Genomic DNA, 19826 nt, shown 5'->3' on the forward strand with positions numbered 1-19826 from the left:
CCAAGCCTGGCTGGTGACCCAGAATGTTGTCCTCCTGCCTCACTCCAGACTACAGTGTGCTCTCCCAATCCAGGCATACTGTGTACCAGACCAGAGCGGTGAGTGACCCTTGCTCTCCCACAACATTATTACACTACCAAGTGTAGCTCAGGTCACACATCCTGCCCACAGCCACCTCTTTTTGACCCAGAACTTTGTCCTCCCTCGTCATATCCAACAGTAACTCAGTGAGATAGGGGTCAAGCTACCTGCTTATGAGTTTACCATGGTATATAATCAAAATTGGGTTATACTCCATGATCCTAACAATATAGCACTCAGGCTCAAGTGGAGAATTTGGGGGAGGGGTTAAAAAGTTTCTCTCCTCACATGATCCTTATGTGGCTAGGCCTAGGTAAATTGAGCATCTTGCCCATTAAGCACAGACTAATAAAAGCTCAACATACTTACCTCTCTTTATCATTTCCACAGCCCTGGCTTTGGTCACATATCCTGTCCAACAGCAAAGTCAGTGACCAAGAGATCCCCTCCAATACCTTAGTCATACTTCCACAGCTAGTTTGGTTCAATAGACAGGCAAGCACTGTCTATTGAGTAATTAAGAACCTGCCTCTTCAGTGCCATCTCCACACTCCCTGACCCATGAGGGCTCAAGCAGCCTGGACACTAACCCACAGTGGTGAGTTATCAAGACATTTCCATACCACACCATTCTCACATCCAAGACCTAACCCAAGTTAGTCAGCTTGCCTAGCAGCACAGTCTCATGTGGGATCTAGAAGCTTGTCCTACTGCACTATTATTGTGTACACATGTACAGGTAGGATCAAATAGCCTGACCACTATTCCTGTTGGGATCCTAAGATCATGACTGCCTAAGATACTCTGATGTCAGGCTCAGGTCATTCAGACTCCGTACCATTCCAGCCTCGTGAGAGCTCAAGATCCTATCCAGCTGCTGACATTAATCCCAACCCTCTTGTGAAAACTTCAGAGTATCAAGGCCCAGGTACGGTTAGTAGAAAAACTCATCAGCCCAGACAGGTAAGTAATCAAAACCCTTATATACCAAATACTATAGCTTGGACCACAACATTTATCCTCTAATCATGGCCTGCTGACTCACCAATAACCTTGCCCATCTGCAACATTAGCACACTCTCAGGCCTAGCTTGGGCTATGCCCTTCTGTGCCAACCACACAGTATCAGCAGAAGCTGGGGTCAAGCTGCCTGCTTACTAGCCCATACTGGTATGTGGTTGAGACTAGCCCCCACTCACCCACTCAACCACCCTGCAACCCTAACCATGGCATTACTGCTTAGGATCTGCTACACTAGAGTTGAGGCCATCCTCCTATTCAAGTATTCAAGGTGACCCACTCCTGCACCACCGCCAAACTCCCTGTCCCAGCTCTGGTCAGGCAGATTTCCCATCAGCCTGATCTAGTGAATACATTCCAGCTACCCACACTCACAGGCCAAGGAATGTACTCAGTATGTTAGCCTCTGTGCTCAGCCTGCTTAAGCTTAATAGACCCTTAAGAATGCAAGTACATTTTCCCGTTGGAACTGGACCCACAATTCCTGGGATCCTCGGAGTTTTCTGAGCTAGCAGTAGGAGTGGCTGGGAAGGTGAAAGCTATGCGACAAGGCTATCTATCTCATCCCTCCACAATAACATTTTCTTCTAAGAGAAGAGTTGGAATAAGGCCGCTAGAGGTAGAAGCAGCCTTACACTCTTGCTTTCTCTAGACTACCAGGTCGTGGCAGAAGGCTGGGGTGGCCAGTGTGCCTTCAGGGCCACACTGGGGATCTACCTGCTACCCCATGCCTCCTTTCTATACCTTTTGCAGACACCATGATAGGGGAGATCTGTGCTGCAGCGACTTTCATCTCCAAATTCCTCAGCACCAAGGGGCTCAGGAGCGAACAACAGCTTCAGACCTTCAGCCAGAGCCTGCAGGAAGTGCTGGCAGAACATTATAAACACCACTGGTTTCCAGAGAAGCCCTGCAAGGGATCAGGTTACAGGTGTCTTCGCATCAACCATCAGATGGATCCTCTGATTGGACAGGCAGCCCAGCAGATTGGACTGAGCAGTCAAGAGTTGTTCAGGCTTCTCCCAAGTGAACTCACGCTCTGGGTTGACCCCTACGAAGTGTCCTACAGGATTGGAGAGGATGGCTCCATCTGTGTACTGTATGAAGCCTCGCCAGCAGGTAGTAGCTCTCAAATCAGCACCAACGTGCAAATGGTAGACGGCAGAAGCAGTTGCAAAGAGGAACCTCTCTTGGGCAGAACAAACACTTCTAAAAACAATATAATGACAGTATCAGGTTAAGATACAGCCTGTGGATGGATCATCCTATAACGGATGGAAAAATTTGATTTTTGCCTTGGGTGGGCTCCTCTTGGGGTTGGATTTTTGAATTTAAATCATGTCCCAGCTGTGAAAACCTGATGCAAGTTGGAGTGGTGACATTTTTTTTAGTGACATTGCCATAGTTGTATAGTACCTTTCAATTATGATGTAATAATAGCCTATGAGTTCAAGGAAATAATCACTGCATTTGCAAGGGGGTGACATTACAAGGTGGTTTAGGGTTCTCACAGACCTTATATCTAAACTGTCACCTCTGTCCCTTTAATTTAATTTTAGATTGTATGTGTATGAGTGATTTTCTGAATGCATGTCTGTGTGCTACTTGTGGAGTAGCCGGGAGAAGTCAGAAGATGGAGGCTTGAGTACTTGAGTACTTGAGTACTTGAGTACTTGAGTACTCCTCAGTACTCCCTTGAGGAGGCTGGGAATCAAAACTGGGCCTTTGTTAGAACAAAAAAGACTCTGAATCATGAGCTATCTCTCTAGCCCCACAAACCTATATTTCAACAAACTACCTTTCACAGTTGATCTTTCAAGAGTATTTGCACTATTACACTTGAACACTATCAGTAACTATTTCTGGCCATTTAATAGGAAAGCTCAATCATTTAAGCATGAAATTAGAGGAAACTTTACATCAGTACTAGGAAACTTTCCCTAGCACTTAAATGAATAAATATACATAAGGACAAACTAGGTCACATGATAGAGGAAAGGCAAGGGTCAGGCTTTGTTTTTTGTGTTTTTTTTTTTGGGGGGGCGGTGTTTGTTTGTTTGTTTGTTTTTGTTTGTTTGTTTTGTTTTGTTTTGAAAGCAACAAGTGACCAGAATGTGCCTTGGCAACAGGCTTTTAAAAGACACTTAAAAAGGCACTGTCAGAACTGGAATTGTTGGCACCAGCCAGCAGCCCATACATTTTATAGCCTATAGTTTTCTAAGACTGAGTAAACGTCTTATTTTTAGAAAGTAGAGGTCTAGTTTGTAACTTTATTGTAATTGGGTAAAAGTCTGTTTTACAGATCATCTCTGTGAACTTTGTTAGCCACCGCTCATTTGATAAATTTGAGCTTGTATAAATGTACACGGTTCATCTATATTGACTACAGCAAAGTTGTATAAATTTTATATTTCAGATGAGAAACTTATTACATGTAATCAGCTTTTACAACCTAAGCCAAATCTGTGCCTTTGACCTTAAGCTATGTACTGTTCCATGATGCCAGCCCAGCATAATGTACTTGACAGGCCTAGCTGGTGTCACACAGCCTGACCACCATCCCTGTGCAGTAAAATTTCAAGAAGCTCACCTGTAAGAGCCAGATACACTGTCCCTGGCCTAGCTGAGGTCAGTCAAACTACACAGCATCCCAGCCCAGGGAGAGCTCAAAATCATCTCCTGCTATTGTTCTGCTTATAGCTCCAGGCTTAGCTAGGGTCCTACCACGACAGCCCAGCCTAGTGAGGCATCAAGGCTCCAGCTTCCTCCATCATCCTGAAACTCCCAGGCCTTGTTTGGGTCAAGCATCCCACTGTGAAGCCTGGTCTTGAACCAGACCCCTGCCATCTTGCACCAGCTCAGACTAGCAAGAAACCTCATGATCCTGAGCAGACAGTCTACCTTACTAAGTACCCAAATTCCCCACCTGCATTTACCATCCTTGTGCTCACAGTCTGAGGAACAGCCCAGCCTAGAGAGCGGTCAAGTCTCACTGTCCAGTGCCTTCCTCAGACTCTCTGGCCTGGTTTGGGTCAAGTAGATTCCTGACTTGCTCACCCCAATGAGGGACACAACCCCTGTTCACCATTGCCTAAAGTCATATATCCACCCAGGATGAAGCAGCCTTGGGCAAAAGCCCAGGATGGTGGGTGATGGAAACCGTGTTCTCCTACACCATCCTCAATCCTGTCATGTTGTCAGAAAGGTTGTATACCAGAGCAGTATGGTGTGTTCCCACGAACCTCACCCACTCAAGCAGTCATCACACTCCCTGGCCTAAACTCTGGCCAGTCAGACTGTGTATCATCCCAACCTGACAACAACTCAGCATCTCATCCTTCCAGTATCACATAATGATCTGTGGCCTTGCTTGTGTGCCATTTCCTGTATACCATAGCTCAGCCCAGTGATTCAACCAGACCCTGAACTCTGAGGCTATCCTCACCATCCCAGGCCTAGAACTGCTGAAACAGCCTGGGCATCAGTATGTCCTGGAGAGGTCAAGACTGTTCTGCACCAAACAAATTCCTAGGCTGAATGGAGCAAGCAGTTTGCTCCTTAGTCAAGCTTGGTAATGAATCAGACCCTAAATTCTCTTCTACCAGCTAAGATTCATGACTGGTGTGAAATTCCAGGTATATAATGCACCAGCCCATCTTAGTGAGAGACACATAACCTCACCCTTCTCCACCATTACTACAATATCAGCCCTAGATCCAGTCATAAAGACTTCACAAAAGTCATATCATGAGTGATTGAGACCTTTTGCTTACCCATGTCACCCATAGTCTAAGACTCAGCTAAAATTGACTGCTCAGCAACTAGTGATCACTAGTATTCCCTCTTCCATCATCTTCACACTTGAGGCATACCTATAGTCCCTCTGATTGTCCATCACCCCAGCGTATGAGTACTAAAGATCACCATCTATCTTCACCTTCCCCACACTCATGGCCAAGTTTGGATTATATAGCATGAGTATCAGGTCAGAGTAGTGACTGTCTAATGTTCCCCACTTGCTTTCCCTATACTCATACATACAGGCCTGGCCCTGGTCATATAAACTGAGCAATATCTCAGCTCTATGAGTTATCCAGACAATCACTCAAGTAGCATCCCCAGACTTCCAGGCCTAGTTCAGATCAACCGTAAGGCCAATGAGGAAGCCTGGTGAATAACTCCTGCTCTCCTGTGTCATTTCTGAAGTCCCAGGCCTAGATGGTGTCTCACAGTCTGCACACCAACCCTGAGTTCCCAGGAATTTCAGCCATGTAAGCCATTCTCACACTCCCTGACCTAGCTAAGATCAATGAGATGGAATGCTCCCAGCCTGGAGAGAGTTCGGAAGCCTATCCTGTTGCTGTCTTCCTAATATGTTCAGGCCTTGCTTGGGTTGTATAGCCTCCAATTCCAGCACTGCCTGGTGAGTGACGCAGAGCCTTACACTGCCATGATATCCACCACAGTCCCAGGCCCCTCCTTGTAAGTATCAATACCACATTCTCCTACACCATTCTCATGTATCCTGGCATAGTTCCACTCAAGGAGTTCTCAGAGCTGTCAAACCACCTTTGTGAACCAGACCTCTGGCCTCCTGCACCTGCCCAAACTAGGAACTTAGCTCATAATTACAGGCAGACTGTGGACCAGAACAGCAGGTAAATGACCACAAAATATTCTCTTTCCCCACCAGGCCCTTCCAGGCCTAGCTAGGTTTAAAACAACAACAACAACCAGCCCAAATACTCAGCCTGTGAGGGTCCCAGACTTTTATCCTTTGTCATCTTTACATTCACAAACTTACACCTTTATACCACAAGCTTACTCTAGCAAGTGATCTACATTAGACCTTCATGATCCAAAACAGTAACAATAAAAACAGGACTGAAGGTTTAACCTCAAAGCACAAAGATAGCTTGGGTGTTGCAGGGTCGAAAACAGCTCAGCATATGAGTTCCCAAGAGTCACATACCCTAGCTATCCTCACATTCCCTGATAAAGCTTGCTTACTGTCAGCCTGAAGAAAGCTCAGGATATCCTACAGATATCCTACTCTACAGGTTGCACATCTGGCACTTCTGTCCAAGTTGTGACATAGACCAACCCTTAACACTTCTAAGACATCACTACGTCTCTAGGACTTACTTGGTTAGGAATAAAGACTCCATCATCTGGCACCATCCTTCTACCCCCAGCCATCATTCCATTCAAGTATTTCTGAGACCAGCCAATCCTCTATTGTGAGCCAGACCCCTGCCTTCCTGCACCTACTCAGTCTTGGCATGGTCTCCCAGTCACAGGCAGACTGTCTGCCTGCCAGTAGAGATGAGTGACCCTGGATTCCACACTTCCTCACTGTAGTAACAATTCCAGGACTTGATGAGGTCAGGCAGTGTGGATACCAGAAGAGAGAAGTGAGTACCCTAAGTGCCTCAGTGTTTCAGACTCTCCATTCAGTATCCTCCTCACACAGATAGGCCTGGTTTGGTTCACACGGCCTGAGCAACATCCCAGCCCTGTGAGTGATCACAACTCTTACTTTAGCACCTTCTGCAGATTCCCAAGACTAGTTTGGTCAAGTAGAACCCTTCATAGTGAATCCCAGTAAATGACCCAGACTGCTGTACCTGTGTTATCCCTATAGTTTCGGGCTTTGGTCAAACCTTCTAGACACCAGGCCAGACTGTTAAATTATCAAGGCCCTGTCTTTAACACACTGTCCTCCAACTCCCACGCCTAGTATGAGCCAAAGATGCTTGCCCACAAGACTAGGCTAGTGAGTGTCCCATAAGCCCACCCATCTGTACCATTAGTACACTTCCAAGTCTAGCTCCATACAGGTCCTTCACTGACATCCCCGTAAACCCAGGAAGAGTTTTCTATCCAACAGCTAAACCTGTCAGTGATCTGGGTCAAGACTTCTTTCCCATGCCAAAACTTGAGTTCAAGTAACCTGGTTACCAGTGTAGCCTAGACTATAGTGATAAAGACTCTTCCCCTCCCTGAAAATCCTCCCATTCCCAGCCTTTAATCAGGTCAAGAAGCTTGCCCATCACAAGCATAGTGACTACTGGAGTTCTCTTCCTGCCTTACCTTCCACACAGTCAGAAGCCAATATTTTTTCACACAGATTGAGCACACTGTTTAATGATGAAGGCTCCCTCCCCCCACCTCCAGAGCCTTCCTAGCACTCTCAGGCCTAATTCAGGTAAAGCAAATTGTTGATCAGCATAGCCTAGTGAGTGATACAGACCCCTGACCTCCCATGCCAGCTGGGGTCAATCTGGCTAGGCACAAGCCCAGACTGGTGGGTGAACAAGATTCTGCTCTTCTATATCATCCTCTTACCACAATGCCTAACATCTGCCACACAGCTCACATAAAATTCCAGCCTTGTGGGAAATCAAGACCTTACCCCCAATCCATAGTCCATCCTAATATTTACAGCCAGCATTCCAGGCCAGCCTGTGAGTAACCCAAACATTGACCCTCCTATTCCATCCAGACAGTCTCAGTCCAAGCTAAGGTCATGCTGACTCCTCACCAGTATAAGTCAGTCAGTGGTCTAGAGCAGCAGTTCTCAATCTGTGAGTCTTCGACTCCTTTGAGGGGTATCAAATGACCCTTTCACAGGGGTTGCCTAAGATGATCAGCTACCACAAATTTATATTAAAGTTCATAACAGTAGCAAAATTAGTTATAAAGTAGCAAAAAAAAAAGATTTTATTGTTAGGGAGTCAACACAACATGAGGCTGTATTGAAGAGTCATAGCATTAGGATGGTTGAGAACAATTGATCTAGACTTTCTTACCCTGCACATTTCACACACCTAGGCCTAGTGGTAGTCCAACAGGTTGCCCATCAGGTTGCCAACTGAATGAGGGCCCAAGAGTCCCTATATTCTTTACACTCACGGAGTAAAATTAGTTCACAAGACCTACTTAGGCTCAGGCTCTATGATAGAAGAGGAGGTATAAGATTGTAAGATCAAGAGGTGGTAGAAGATTCCAAGGAAACAGTGTCTTCCAGACGCAACAGGACTGATGAACATATGAACTGAAACAGTCACTGACAGCATGCGGAAGACCTGCACACGTTTCATTAGAGCATAAAGAAGGGAAAGGCAACACAAAGTTCCAGCACTAACCAAGAAGTTATTTAGAATTGATACCGGAGGAAAGGAAAAGGCCATTTTCTCTAATAGAGGGACACAGGGTATAGCAACCCTAATCAAGGGCAAGGCACAATATCCAGCAATTATTAGCCCACACAAATTATACTCCAAGTATTTTCTGTGCCTTTTTTGATTGTTGTTTTGGTTTGGTATTTTTGTCTTTTGGAGGTTTTTGTTTTATTAGTTTTTTTTTCTTTTATTGAGAGATAGAAAGACCATAAAGCTGAGTCTGTAAGGAGATGAAGAGGTTCTGGGAGGAGTTGGAAGAGGAAAAGAAATGTTCAAAATCTATTGTATTAATATATTAATTTATATATGATAAAAATAACTATATATATATATATACATATATTAATCTACATGGAATTCATCCAGATATTTGCCATCAGGTGACATCTTCATACTCTCAGGCATAGGTTGGGGTCAAGCTGTCTGCTTACTAGGCGACCCTACTTAGTGATCCGAACCACCCTCAAACCCAGGCCTGCATGTTTCTCAGAATCTCAGACTTAGTTTGAGTCAGTCATGTCTCTGAAAAGCACAACAAAGTGATTAATTAAGACCCTGCCCTCTCACATTTTCCCCATGCTGCCATGCTTGGCCTGTCTTATACAGCTTGCACATGAGTGAATCATAGTGAGATACCATGAACCTTGCCTGCTTGAGCCATACTCACACTTCCTGGCTTAGCTGAAGTCAATTAGACTATGCAACCATTCCAGCCTAATGAGAACTCAAAATTTTGCACTCCTTTGTATTACTAGTACTCTCAAGCATTCTTAGATAGCAGACCCTGCACTTCAGCCCAGCCCTGGTGTGTTAACAGGACTTCTACACTCCCAGGACATCCTTGCAGTATGAAGTCTAACTTTCATGAGATTGTCCTAGTACTAAGAACTCAGTACTATAACCCAGCCAGGGATTAAGTTCATCCTGGTGGACAATTCAACCTCCTGCAGTCTTTGGACTCATAAACCTAGTTTTAGTTAAGAACTTACTCACCAGCCAACTCTGTTTATGACTCAGACCTTCCACACCAGCTATTACCAAGTAATTTCACAATCCTAGGCAGACTAGTGAGTGACCTAGAGCCACACATTTACCCACCATTGTAAACCTAACATTACTGTGTAATTCAAATGCTGATTTCTGTGTTTCCAAATCCAGTTGCAATTCTTGTTCAGAGAATCTCCTGTTTCAGTGTTGTGTATACACTGATCCCCAATTGTCGCCTTATAAGCCAATATAAAGGAGCTTATAGCCAATCACCAAGAAGGGGAGAGAATAGGGATGGACTTCCTGTAAGCCAGGGGAGGAGGAGTTGAAAAAGGAAGAAGGGCATTTGTCACATGTTCTGGTCCAGAAGACATTAGGAGAGAGTGATAAGCATGGAAAGCTACAAAGTGCAAGTATCTATGGGATGTACATTCGGAGGAAGCCAAATTAACTTAGAGGGTTAGCTTGGAGATGGAAGAAAGAATTAATTTAGAGATGGAAGAAAGAATCTCAGGTATGGAAGATACAATGGAAGAAATTGATGTATCCATCAAAGAAAATCATAAATCTAAAAAATTCCTGACACAAACCATCAAAGAAATCAAGACAACATAAAAAGACAAAACCTAAGAATAATAGGAATAGAGGAAAAAGAAGATTTCCTCCTCCAAGACCCAGAAAATATTTTCAACAAAATCATTGAAGGAAATTTCCCCAACTTAAAGGAGAGGCCAATAAAAATACAAGAGGCCTAGAGAAAAGAAATTCAAAACATCTCATTTGAGCAACTTAATGGCTCACTTAAAAGCCCTAGGAAAAAAAAAAGAAGCAGACACACCAAAGAGGAGTATATGGCTGGAAATAATCAAACTCAGGGTTGAAATCAATAAATTAGAAAGAAATAAAACAATTGAAAGAATCAGTGAAACCAAGAGCTGGTTCTTTGAGAAAATCAGCAAGATAGACAAACCCTTAGCCAAACTAACTAAAAGGCAGAGAGACACTATCCAAATCAACAAAATCAGAAAGGAAAAGGGGGACATAACCACAGACATTGAGGAAATCCAAACAATCATTAGGACTTACTTCAAAAACCTATATGCCACAAAATTTGAAAATCTAAATGAAATGGACAATTTTCTTGATCGATTCCACATGCCAAAGCTGAATCAAGACCAGGTAAATCAATTAAATAGCCTATATCCCCTAAGGAAATAGAAGCTGTCATCAAAAGTCTCCCATGCAAAAAAGGCCCAGGGCCAGATGGTTCAGCACAGAATTCTACCAGACCATCAAAGAAGAGCTAACACCAATACTCTTCAAACTATTCCACAAAATATAAACAGAAGGAACACTACCCACATTCATTCTATGAAGCAGCAGTCACATTGGTACCTAAACCTCACAAAGACCCAACAGAGAAAGAGAATTTCAGGCCAATCTCTCATGAACATCGATGCAAAAATACTCAACAACATACTTGCAAATCGAATCCAAGAACATATCAAAGATATCATCCACTACGACCAAGCAGGTTTCATCCCAGGCATGTAAGGGTGGTTCACTATAAGAAGATCCATCAATGTGATCCACCATATAAACAAACTGAAGGAGAAAACCACATGATCATCTCATTAGAAGCTGAAAAGGCATTTGACAAAATCCAACATCCTTTCATGTTTAAAGACTTAAAGAGATCAGGGATACAAGGCACATACCTGAACATAGTAAAGGTAATATACAGCAAGCCTATAGCTAATATCAAACTCAATGGAGAGAAACTTAAATCAATCCCACTGAAATCAGGGACAAGGCAAGGCCACCCACTCTCTCCATATATCTTCAATATAGTTCTTGAAGTCCTTGCTAGAGCAATAAGACAATTAAAGGAGATCAAGGGAATACAAATTGGAAAGGAAGAAGTCAAAGTATCACTATTGGCAGATGATATGACAATATACTTGAGTGACCCCAAAAATTCTACTAGGGAACTCCTACACCTGATTAACACCTTCAGCAAAATGGCCGGATATAAAATTAACTCAAAAAAGTCAGTAGCCCTCCTGTATACCATAGACAAAAGGGCCGAGAAAGAAATTAAGGAAACAACACCCTTCACAATAGCCACAAAGGACATAAAGTGCCTTGGTGTGAACCTAACCAAGCAACTCAAAGACTTGTATGAAAAAAAAATTTCCAGTCTCTGAAGAATTAGAAGAAGATATTAGAAGATGGCAAGGTCTCCCATGCTCATGGCTTGGCAGGATTAACATAGTAAAAATGGCCATCTTACCAAAAGCAATCTACATATTCAATGCAATTCCCATCAAATTGCCAACACAATTCTTTACAGACCTTGAAAGAAAAATTCTCACCTTCATATGGAACAACAAGAAACCCAGAATTGCTAAAACAATTCTCTACAGTAAAAGATCTTCAGGAGGTATCTCCATCCCTGAACTCAAGCTGTACTATAGAGCAACAATACTAAAAAGTGCATGGTACTGGCATAGAAACAGAATGGTGGATCAATGGAATTGAATAGAAGACCCTGACATAAATCCACACACTTATGGACACCTGATTTTTTACAAAGATGCCAAAACCATTCAGTGGAAAAAGACAGCATCTTCAACAAATGGTGCTGGTCCAACTGGAAGTCTACATGTACAAAAATGCAAATAGGTCCATACTTATCACCCTGCACAAAACTAAAGTCCAAGTGATCAAAGACCTCAATATAAAACCAGATACACTAAACCGCTTAGAAAAAAAAGTGAAAAAGAGCCTTAAACTCATTGGCACAGGAGACAACTTCCTGAACAGAACACCAACAGCACAGGCTCTAAGAGCAACAATCAATAAATGGGATCTCATGAAACTCAAAAGCTTCTGTAAAGCAAAGGACACTGTTGTCAGAACAAAATGACTGCCTACAGATTGGGAAAGGAACTTCACCAATCCTATATCTGACAGAGGACTAATATCCAGTATATATAAAGAACTCAAGAAATTAAACAGCAACAAATCAAGTAATCCAATTAAAAATGGAGTACAGAGCTAAACAGAGAATTCTCAATAGAGGAATCTTGAATGGCAGAGAAACACTTAAAGAAATGTTCAGCGTCTTTAGTCATGAGGGAAATGCAAATCAAAAGGACCCTAAGATTTCACCTTACACCCATCAGAATAGCTAAGATTAAAAACTCAAATGAAAACACATTCTGGAGAGGTTGTGGAGAAAGGGGAACCCACCTCCATTGCTGGTGGGAATGCAAACTTGTACAACCACTTTGGAAATCAATCTGGCACTTCCTCAGACAACTAGGAATAGCGCTTCCTCAAGATCCAGCTATACCACTCCTAGGAATATACCCAAAAGATGCTCAAGTTACACCGTAAGGATATTTGCTCAACCATGTTTGTAGCAACTTTATTTGTAATAGCCAGAAGCTGGAAACAGCCCAGATGCCCCTCAGTGGAGGAATGGATACAGAAATTGTGGTACATCTACACAATGGAATATTACTCAGCAATAAAAAACCAGGAAATCATGAAATTTGCAGGTAAATGGTGGGATCTGTAAAGATCATCTTGAGTGAGCTATCCAATAAGCAGAAAGTCATACACAGTATATAGTAACTCATATAGATATATAATATAGGATAAACCTACTAAAATCTGTACACTTAAAAAACTAATCAAGAGGGAGGACTTTTGCTAAAATTCCCAATCCCTATCCAGAAAGGCAAAGAGGATGGACATCAGAAGAAGGAGAAAAGAGAGAACAAGTCAAGAGCCTGACACAGAGGACCTGTGAAAGGCTCTGCCCTGCAGACTATCAATGCAGATGCTGAGACTTATGGGCAACCTTTGGGCAGAATGCAGGGAATTTTATGAAATAAGTGGGAAACAGTACAATCTGGAGAGGACAGAAACTCCACAAGGAGAGCAACAGAACCAAAATATCTGAGCAGAGGGTTCTTTCCTGAGACTGATACTCCAACCAAGGACCATTCATGGAGATAACCTAAGACCCCTGCACAGATATAGCCCATGGCAGTTCAGTATACAGGTGGGTTCCATAGTAATAGGAACAGGGACTGTCTCTGACATGAACTGATTGGCCTGCTCTTTAATTACCTCCCCCGGAGGGGGAAGCAGCATTACCAGGCCACAGAAGACAATGCAGCCACTCCTGATGAGACTTAATTGACTAGGATCAGATGGAAGGAAAAGAAGACCTCCCTTATCAGTAGACTTGGGGAGGGGCATGTGTGCAGTGGGGGGAGAAAGGGAGGGGTTGGGATGGGAGGAGGGAGGGAACCACAGGGGGATACAAAGTGAATAATGTGTAATTAATAAAGAATTAAAAAAAAGAAACCATGACCCCCCCCAAAAAAAAAGAATAGAGTAATAACTTCTCAGTTCTTGTGCTGTGAAGCTTGTAAAAATAATGTGAGTCTCAGTTATTTGGGTGATAGCTGAGTTAGAGAGAAACTGAGAAACAAACATAATTTTCTAAAAATAACTGTAATACACTATTTTCACACTTACTGGCGCAACCTGATATCATGCAAAGTTTTGTCACACTGTGTCATCCCTATAATCTCAAGTACAGCTGAGATCGAGTTGCTTTCTTACAAAGTTATCTTGCTCAGTGATAAAGACTTGGCCCTCTTCTATGACCTGACTATCCCAGGACCAGTATGGGTAAAACAGTCTGAACACCAATTCAGCCTACTTGGTGATTAAGATTCTCCCCTCCTGTAGCATCCTCACACTCTCAAGCATAACTGTGGTCAAGGAGTATATCTATCCATCAGTCAAACATAGTGAATGCCCAACCTGCCTTCACATTCCTGACACTCGTAGGCCAAGATGGGGGGGGTGGGTCTCATGGCCTTAGTACTAGGACAGCCTAGTGAGTGTTCAACAAACTCACCTGCCTTGTCATCCTCACAATCACAGGCCTAGTTTGAATCATTATAAGCTGAGTAACTGCCCAGCCAGGTGAGTGATTAGGCCTCACACTCAGGCCTAGTTTAGTCAGGCAGACCCCCAGCCAGTGTAGCCTGGTCAATGAACAAGACCACTATCCTCCTGTGTTATCCCCACAATCCCAGACTATCTGAGTCAAACAGAATGGGTAGGAGACAAAACTAGTAAGTTATCAAGACTCCGACACCCCATTCCATCTTCATGCTGCCAGGACAGGCTAGTATCACACAGTCTTTACAGCCATCCAAAATTGGGAATGCCCCACAACTTCACCTTCTACAGCTGTCCCCAAATTTCCTGACCTAACTAGTTTCAATCAGACTGAGCTGTACCAACACTATGAGAGCTCAATATCCTAACCTTCTGGTGCAGTACTAACTGTAGTGGCCTTTTTGGTTTCTTTAAAAACTCGGTTTTATTATGTACACAGGTTTTCGCTTTAATCCCAAGTGTGGGTTATGGAGGTGCTTTTCATTTGTCCACAGCTGATAACAGCCTCTGATTGGAGAGGGGCTTGGTCTTTGCTAGCTGGAAATAGTTTAACTCTGAAGACTGTGAGAGGATATAAATACCAGAGCCAAGAGAGAGGGAGGAGGCTTGGCAGGAAGGGTCAGAGAAGGAATAAGGCTGCTGACAGTTCATCCTGCTGCTGCATTTACTGCTTTGCTGGTTATCTGGACTGCTGGAAGTCCTGACTATGAAGATTGGAACTGCCCCCAAGGAACTAAGTCTAAAGAGGTCTACATCCCATGTCCCTTCTAACCTTTCTTTCTTACCTAGGGTCAGGGAATTGGAAGGGAGGTAGAGGCTTTAGGAACCCCAAAGAAAATAGAGTTTAAAAATAGCACCAACAAGTAAATACTCCCAGTCCTTGCTTGGTGAGCAACTTAGTCCCCTTGTACTTTCAGGGCATCCCAACCGTCCCAGGCCTAACATGGGTGATGCAGCTTGGCCACTAGCTTATTCCAGTGACAGATCAAGACTTCTTCCTCCTTCAGTACCCTTCATGTTCCCAGGACTAGTGAAGGCCAAACAATTTTCTAACCACCCAGTCTTTATTAGTGACCCAGAATGCTGTGCTCCAGCACAAGCTCAGATAAGAGACTGGGTGATCTCACTCTTAGGCTGATTGCATACCAGCCCAGCCTTGTGAGTGGCCCAGAATCCCACTGTTCCCCACCAATATCACACTCCCAGGACTAGCTCTGATTGTAGAGTCTACATGAAAGCCTTGACTATTAGTAATCCAGATCTTTTCTAATCCATGCTGTCCTCACAGACTCAGCCTGCTTCCCAAGACCAAGCCTTTCCTCACCATGGTAAAACTTCCAGGACATGTTGGGATCAAGTAGCCTGGGTACCAATCTAGTTATGACAGCATCAAGACTCTCCCCTCCCTTACCATTCTCATATTTCTGGCTGTACTTGGGCACCTTGCCCATCAGTGTAGCACAGTGCATAACCAAGATCACAACTTGCCTTCAACTTCCCACATTCACAGGCCAAAATATATATTCGTTGTTATCATCAATTCAACGTAAACTCAGACTGTTTAATACACTTTGAAGAAAACATATAATCAGATTTTACAGCATAAAATATGTGCATAATTTTGCCTTGAAGTAAAAATGACATACTTGACAGGCTTAGTTGGTATCACACAGCCTATACACTAGTCCATCATGGTGACTATCTAAGTAACTCACCCGCCCAAGCCATCATGATATTCTTTGGCCTAACTGTGGTCAATCAGCTTGTATAGCACCCCATCTTGGTGTTAGCCCAAGATCCTACTCTGTTCACTTCATACTAATACCCCCAGGCCTATATTGGATCACAGAGCCTGCATTGCAGGCAAGCTTGGTGAGTAGACTGTACCCTTGCACTCATGGCGCATCCACATAGTTCCAGACCAGGTTTGCATGAAGCAGCATGGGAACTATCCCATACTAGTGAGGTATCAAGAACTCATTGGCAGGCTCTTTGACCTCCCCACCTCCCAAGGGAGGAGCAGTACTGTTAGGCCACAGAGGAGGACTTTACAGCCAGTCCTGAAGATACCTAACAAAACAGAGTCATATGAAAGGGGAAGAGGTCCTCCCCTATCAGTGGACTTGGAAAGAGGCAGGGAGGAGATGAGGGAGGGAGGGTGGGATTGGGGAGGGAATGAGGGAGCTGGATACAGCTGGGATACAAAGTTAACAAAATGTAACTAATAAGAAAAATAAAACTAAAAAATAAAAATAATAAAAGGTAAAGAAGAAAAAAAAAAAAAGAACCCTAACATGGCCACCTAAGCCAAAAAGACGTATTCTGAAAGTCCCACACTTACTCGGTTGCAAGATTGGATTGATGAGCTTTTTTGCTGTTTCTCTGATTCTTGGAACAGCACAATTAACTATCCAAGGAAACATTTCTAATAGATTACTAAAAGCTTTAGCAAATAAGAGTAGAAGGAAAATAAAATTTTAGGAGAGGTAATAAATCAGATTCAGCATCAGGAATTGCTTGTGGAAAAACCAAACATTGTAGGTAGTAAAGGGACAAGAGTTTTAGGGCTTTCTAAAGAAAATGTTTAATCAGGATCTGTTAGGATAAATGCTCTGAATATTCCTACCGCAGTAATACTACTACAAAACCATTACCAAACACAGGTATTTATGATGAGGCAGAAAGAAGATAGGCAAACATAGGAGGTCAGAGAGTTTTATATTATACTATGAGTTTTACGGACAGGCTAGCTCAAGCATCTTATCTCTAAGGAAAGATTGTAAATCCTTAGCATGACAAACAAGAGGAATTCTCCTTAGTGCTTAACTCTAGGGGTGTTGTAAATCTTTAGCTGACTTGGTTCGGAGGGCAATGACAGCCCCTGGCCTTCCACTCACTAATTAGTAGAAGTAAACTTTGTAAACACCACTAGTTTAAGGTTTTGTATTTGCTTTGATTAAAAGCTTTTAGGCCAAGATTTTTTTTTAGACACTGCTACCAGGTTACTCTTTCAGTTAAAATGTAAACTTTGTATTGTTGGTAAAAAGTCTGAATGCTCCCGGAAGTATGTCAACTTCAAGATGCTTCTTTATGTAATCACTATATAAGTGTTAGCTTGACTTCAGTAAATCACAGTAGATCCAAATCATTACTACTTGGTGTGGTCTCTGTCATTTCGCCTACCTGTGTCTAACCTGATTGATATCCGAAAGCCTGATTTTCCCTCGGGTTCGGAACTCCCGGCTGGATTGGTCCGCGGCAGATGATCACAGGTCTAGATAGACTCAAGATACCTGGTAACGAGTCCAGATCTATGAGTGATAAATATTCTGCATTCTTACAGCATCCTCATTCTCCCAGACCTACCTTGGATCACATAGGTTGCTTCCAGCCCAGTCAAGTAATCAAGATCCTGTCCTCCAACACAATTCTTGCATTTTCTGGCCTAGCTGGGGTCAGTTAGACTGTGTACCATTGTGTTATGATGGAAGCTTAATGTCACACCCTGTTTGCATCATATTGATTCTCCCAGGCTTAGCTTGGGTCACACAGTTTGCACTGCATGCCAACCTTGTGAGTGTCCTAGAACTTTAACTCTGAGGTCATTCTCCTCCACAGGCCTATCTTGGATGAGGCAGCCTGAACACTTTTCCATCTTGGAAAGAGACAAAAGACACACAATCCTCACTATGCTCAATTATGGTCTAGCAGCTTGCACAAGATTAGTGACTCAGAATCCCCCCCCCCCCATATCAGTTAAGACTAGCTAGTGCTGTCACAGTTATAATCATGCTGGGCACTAACTCAGCCATGTGAGGGACTCAGAACTGATTTCCTTCATCATTATCTCATTCTGAAGGCTTTGCTTGGTTCATAATGCCTGGTTACCTGTGAGTGACCAAGACTTTGGCTGTCCACTGATATCCCTTGTCTCCTAACAAGCTAAGGACAAGCTGCCTGCTCATTAACCACCCTAGTGAGTTATCAAGACTGAGCCTCCCCTCCATTCTATCAGTTCCAGGAATTGCTAGAATTAATAATTCCGAGCACTAGCAGAGCCAAGTCATTGATCAAGACTCACCCCTCTTGTACTATCATCACACTCACAGGTCTAACTGTAGTCAGGCAGCTTGGCTACCAGCACAGCCTAGTGAATGCCTAAGATTCCCATCTACCTCCACCTTTGCCACCCTCACGGCCATAATCAGATAACTGGCCTGAAGTCAGGCTAATCTAATGAGTGCCCCAAATCCCCAATCACTTTCATCATCCTCACAGGCTTAACTTGTTTCATATAGCCTGAGCAAAATCCAAGCCTTGTGGATTTCAAGACTCCTCCTCCAGCAACATCCTCAGAATCCCAGGCCTAGTGCAGGACAAGCCTGATGAGGGACCCAGACCCCTGCCTTTCTGTGTCATTACCACAATTCAAGATCTAGCTGATGTCAAGCACCTGGGTTCTCAAACAGAGTCTGGTGAATGATCAAGACCTTATCTTCCCCAGACTCCACGACAGGCTGATATGGTGACACAAACATGCATACCTGCTCAGTATGGAAAATTCCCAGGAACCCTTCCTGTGGGAGCCTATGCTAGGCCTACCTGGATTCAGTGATACTGTATACTATTCTAGCCTGGTAGTAGCTCAAGATCTTATCACACAAAGGTTATACTAATTCTCCCAGGCTTTGCTGTTCCCCATACCCTGCATTCTCCCAGCCTGGTGAGTGACCCAGACGCTTGCACTCACAATGCATCTATACAGTCTAAGGCATTGCTTCGTTAAGCACCCTGTACCTTAATGGAAGATCAAGACCCTACACTTTTATACTACCTTCACATTTCCAGGCCTAGCTCTCCAGGTAAGCACCCTGCACACCTACAAACCTGGTTAGTGACGCAGAACCCTGCTCTCCCACACCAACTCAGACTAGCTAGCCATCTTACAATCCCACTAAGACTTATCATCTCAGCTGGTGAATAACCCTGAACTCTGCCTTTCCCCCACCATTACCACATTCAGAATACCTCTCAGGTCACGATGCATACAAGCCATGCCCATGAGTGACCAGCAGAGCTTGGCCGTCCACTATCATCCTTACAGGGTCCTGCAGACATGAGGTCAGGTTGCCTACTCATCAGTCTATCCTGGATAGTGATCGAAACCAGGAGCTAGTCCACTCTCTTAACAATCACAAAAATTGCAGGGGTCAAGCAACCTGTGCTCTTTTCCATCACCATCCTCACACTCAACAGGCCTAGCTGCATTGTCCATCAGTATAGCTGAGATTCTCATCTGCCTCCATATTCCCCAGCCTCACAGGCCAGTATCAGGTCACACAACCTAACCACCTGCCTTTATCATCATCAAAGGCCTAGCTTGTGTCATATAGTCTGAGCAATGGCCAAACCTGGTGAGAGATCAAGACTCCCCTGCAAGACTTGGAGACATAGATCAAGACAAGTTCCAAATAGCAAGGCCTGATGAGGTACTCAGATGCAAGCTTTCCTATGTCACACCCACAATCAAAGATCCAGCTAGTAGTGTGAAGCAAAAAAAAA

The 19826-nt window shown here is 43.6% G+C and overlaps 1 protein-coding gene across 1 annotated transcript; it reads left to right on the forward strand.

Annotated features, from left to right (window-relative positions):
- Nucleotides 1-1859: 1859 nt before the first annotated feature.
- Nucleotides 1860-2342, forward strand: LOC129675143 (protein BTG1-like). The gene has a single exon (XM_055605164.1). The coding sequence runs from the start codon at nucleotides 1860-1862 to the stop codon at nucleotides 2340-2342; it is 483 nt and encodes a 160-aa protein (XP_055461139.1).
- Nucleotides 2343-19826: the final 17484 nt, after the last annotated feature.

The sequence above is a fragment of the Psammomys obesus genome, unplaced genomic scaffold, assembly GCF_907164565.1.
Source record: "Psammomys obesus unplaced genomic scaffold, mPsaObe1.curated_primary_1811, whole genome shotgun sequence".
Taxonomy (NCBI): Eukaryota; Metazoa; Chordata; class Mammalia; order Rodentia; family Muridae; genus Psammomys; species Psammomys obesus.

Excerpts from the sequence above, each read along its gene's own strand:
- LOC129675143 (XM_055605164.1), top strand. The coding sequence starts at position 1,860 with ATGATAGGGGAGATCTGTGCTGCAGCGACTTTCATCTCCAAATTCCTC.